Below are 2,040 nucleotides of genomic sequence, written 5' to 3'. Positions count from 1 at the left end.
CTGTGACCAATAGGCATGGGGAACATCTCCTTTTGGGATGATCTGAACAGCTCCTGCAGCAACACAGGCAACAGCTGCTACCTAGAAAACAGCATGAGGTTCAACTTCACCCTCCAAGAGCAGGCACCTGATTTCTACGTTGTCCTGCCTGTGATCTACTCTGTGATCTGTGCTGTGGGGCTCACAGGCAACACTGCTGTCATCTATGTGATCCTCAAGGCCCCCAAGATGAAGACTGTGACCAACATGTTCATCCTGAACCTCGCTATCGCTGATGACTTGTTCACCCTTGTCTTGCCCATCAATATTGTGGAGCACCTCCTCCGCTACTGGCCCTTCGGAGAAGTCCTTTGCAAGGTCATCTTGTCCATAGATCACTACAACATCTTCTCCAGCATTTATTTCCTGACAGTGATGAGCATAGACAGGTACCTGGTGGTGCTGGCTACAGTCAGGTCCAAGAGGATGCCCCACCGCACGTACCGAGCGGCCAGGATTATCAGCCTGTGCATCTGGATCCTGGTCACCATCATAGTCCTCCCTTTCATCATCTTTGCCAATGTCTACACTGACGACCTGGAGATCAAGAGTTGTGGTCTCAATTTCCCCAAGCCTGAGAGGTTTTGGTTCAAAGCCAGCAGGATCTACACCCTCATCCTTGGCTTTGCCATTCCAGTATCCACCATCTGCATCCTCTACACCATGATGCTCTACAAGCTGAGGAACATGCACTTGAACTCCAATGCCAGAGCCCTGGACAAAGCCAAGAAGAAAGTCACCATTATGGTCTTCATAGTTCTGGCTGTGTTCCTCTTCTGTTGGACCCCCTTCCACTTGGCCACCATTGTGGCTTTGACCACTGACTTACCCCAGACTTCCATGGTCATTGGGATATCCTACTTCATCACCAGCCTAAGCTATGCCAATTCATGCTTGAATCCTTTCTTGTACGCTTTCCTGGATGACAGCTTCCGGAAAAGTTTCCGGAAGTTGCTGGAATGCAGAACTTCTTGAACAGGGGGTTGGGGCTGGCAGGTCCCTGCCCTTCCAGGGCTTTTCAGGGGCAACTTTGCAGAGTGAAGGGGCAGCCAGTGAATGCACAATGTCCTTTCTTTCGTTTACACGTAATGTCTGGTCTGTTTGTAATCCTTATCAGCAACAGGCTTTGTCCTGCCCACTTGCAACTCCTGTATTTCCCCTCTTTGCTCCTACCAGCTCCTCAGAGTTGCATTTCTATACACCAATTTTTAATTTCACCCTCTGAATTATTAAGGACAGAACATTTACTTTTCAGGGGTGTATTTCTGCCACAGAGTGGTCCTTTATTGCCATCTGCTGTACAGCACAGACAGGCTGGAGACCAATTTCCAGATAAGTGCGGTGCTCAGTTCTTTGTCACTGTGTTATTAGGGAGGATTGTTTAATAGAGCAGAGCTAATGAGCACTTTCAATGAAACATCAATAAAGCAGAGGATGAGTATTTGGAATAGAAAAGAAACTATTTTCATGTTAATGTATGTTCCTGTACGTTATGGCTTTCTTTTGATTTTGATAGATGTCCACCTTCCACCCCACCACAAATTTCCTCTTTTCTGACTTGTTAAATTTAGACCAAAAGGAAGATTTGAGTCTCAAAAATAGTGCTAAACAGCACACCATACAAATACTATGACAACTGTGAGAATTTGTGCTAGAAATTATTTTGAACTAGTTGTTCCTGTTAAGTGTCAAATACATATTTATTTAAGAGTGAGTAATGAAATAAACCTCATGGGGGAAAAAAGAGACTGGTCCTTCTTTCACAAGAGAAAATTTATGCTACTTATGCCATGTCTTTGCTATATATATTGCATTTTGCCTATTATAAAATAAAACATGGTAGGTTTGTAACAAAATTAAGGTGTTTAGTAAGCCATGAGAAAAACTCTACTGAGCACTGCAAATATAAAGTTCCTTCTTTCACAGATAGATAGTCAAAATACTTGAACAGAACCAGAATTTGATTGGGAGAGTCTGGAGATGAGAAACTTCATATCGAAA

General features: G+C 44.1%; 1 protein-coding gene across 1 annotated transcript; it reads left to right on the top strand.

Moving 5' to 3' along the window:
- NPBWR2 (neuropeptides B and W receptor 2) lies at positions 1-1,068 on the top strand. The gene has a single exon (XM_005524947.2). It carries the CDS (start codon positions 16-18, stop codon positions 1,012-1,014), a length of 999 nt encoding a protein of 332 aa, XP_005525004.1. The 5' UTR covers positions 1-15; the 3' UTR covers positions 1,015-1,068.
- The last annotated feature ends 972 nt before the right edge of the window (positions 1,069-2,040 follow it).

The sequence above is a fragment of the Pseudopodoces humilis genome, chromosome 19 (assembly GCF_049639895.1).
Source record: "Pseudopodoces humilis isolate 2021_Gansu_Grassland_sample_001 chromosome 19, ASM4963989v1, whole genome shotgun sequence".
Classification (NCBI taxonomy): domain Eukaryota; kingdom Metazoa; phylum Chordata; class Aves; order Passeriformes; family Paridae; genus Pseudopodoces; species Pseudopodoces humilis.
This window is presented reverse-complemented; position numbering and strand designations above follow the sequence as displayed.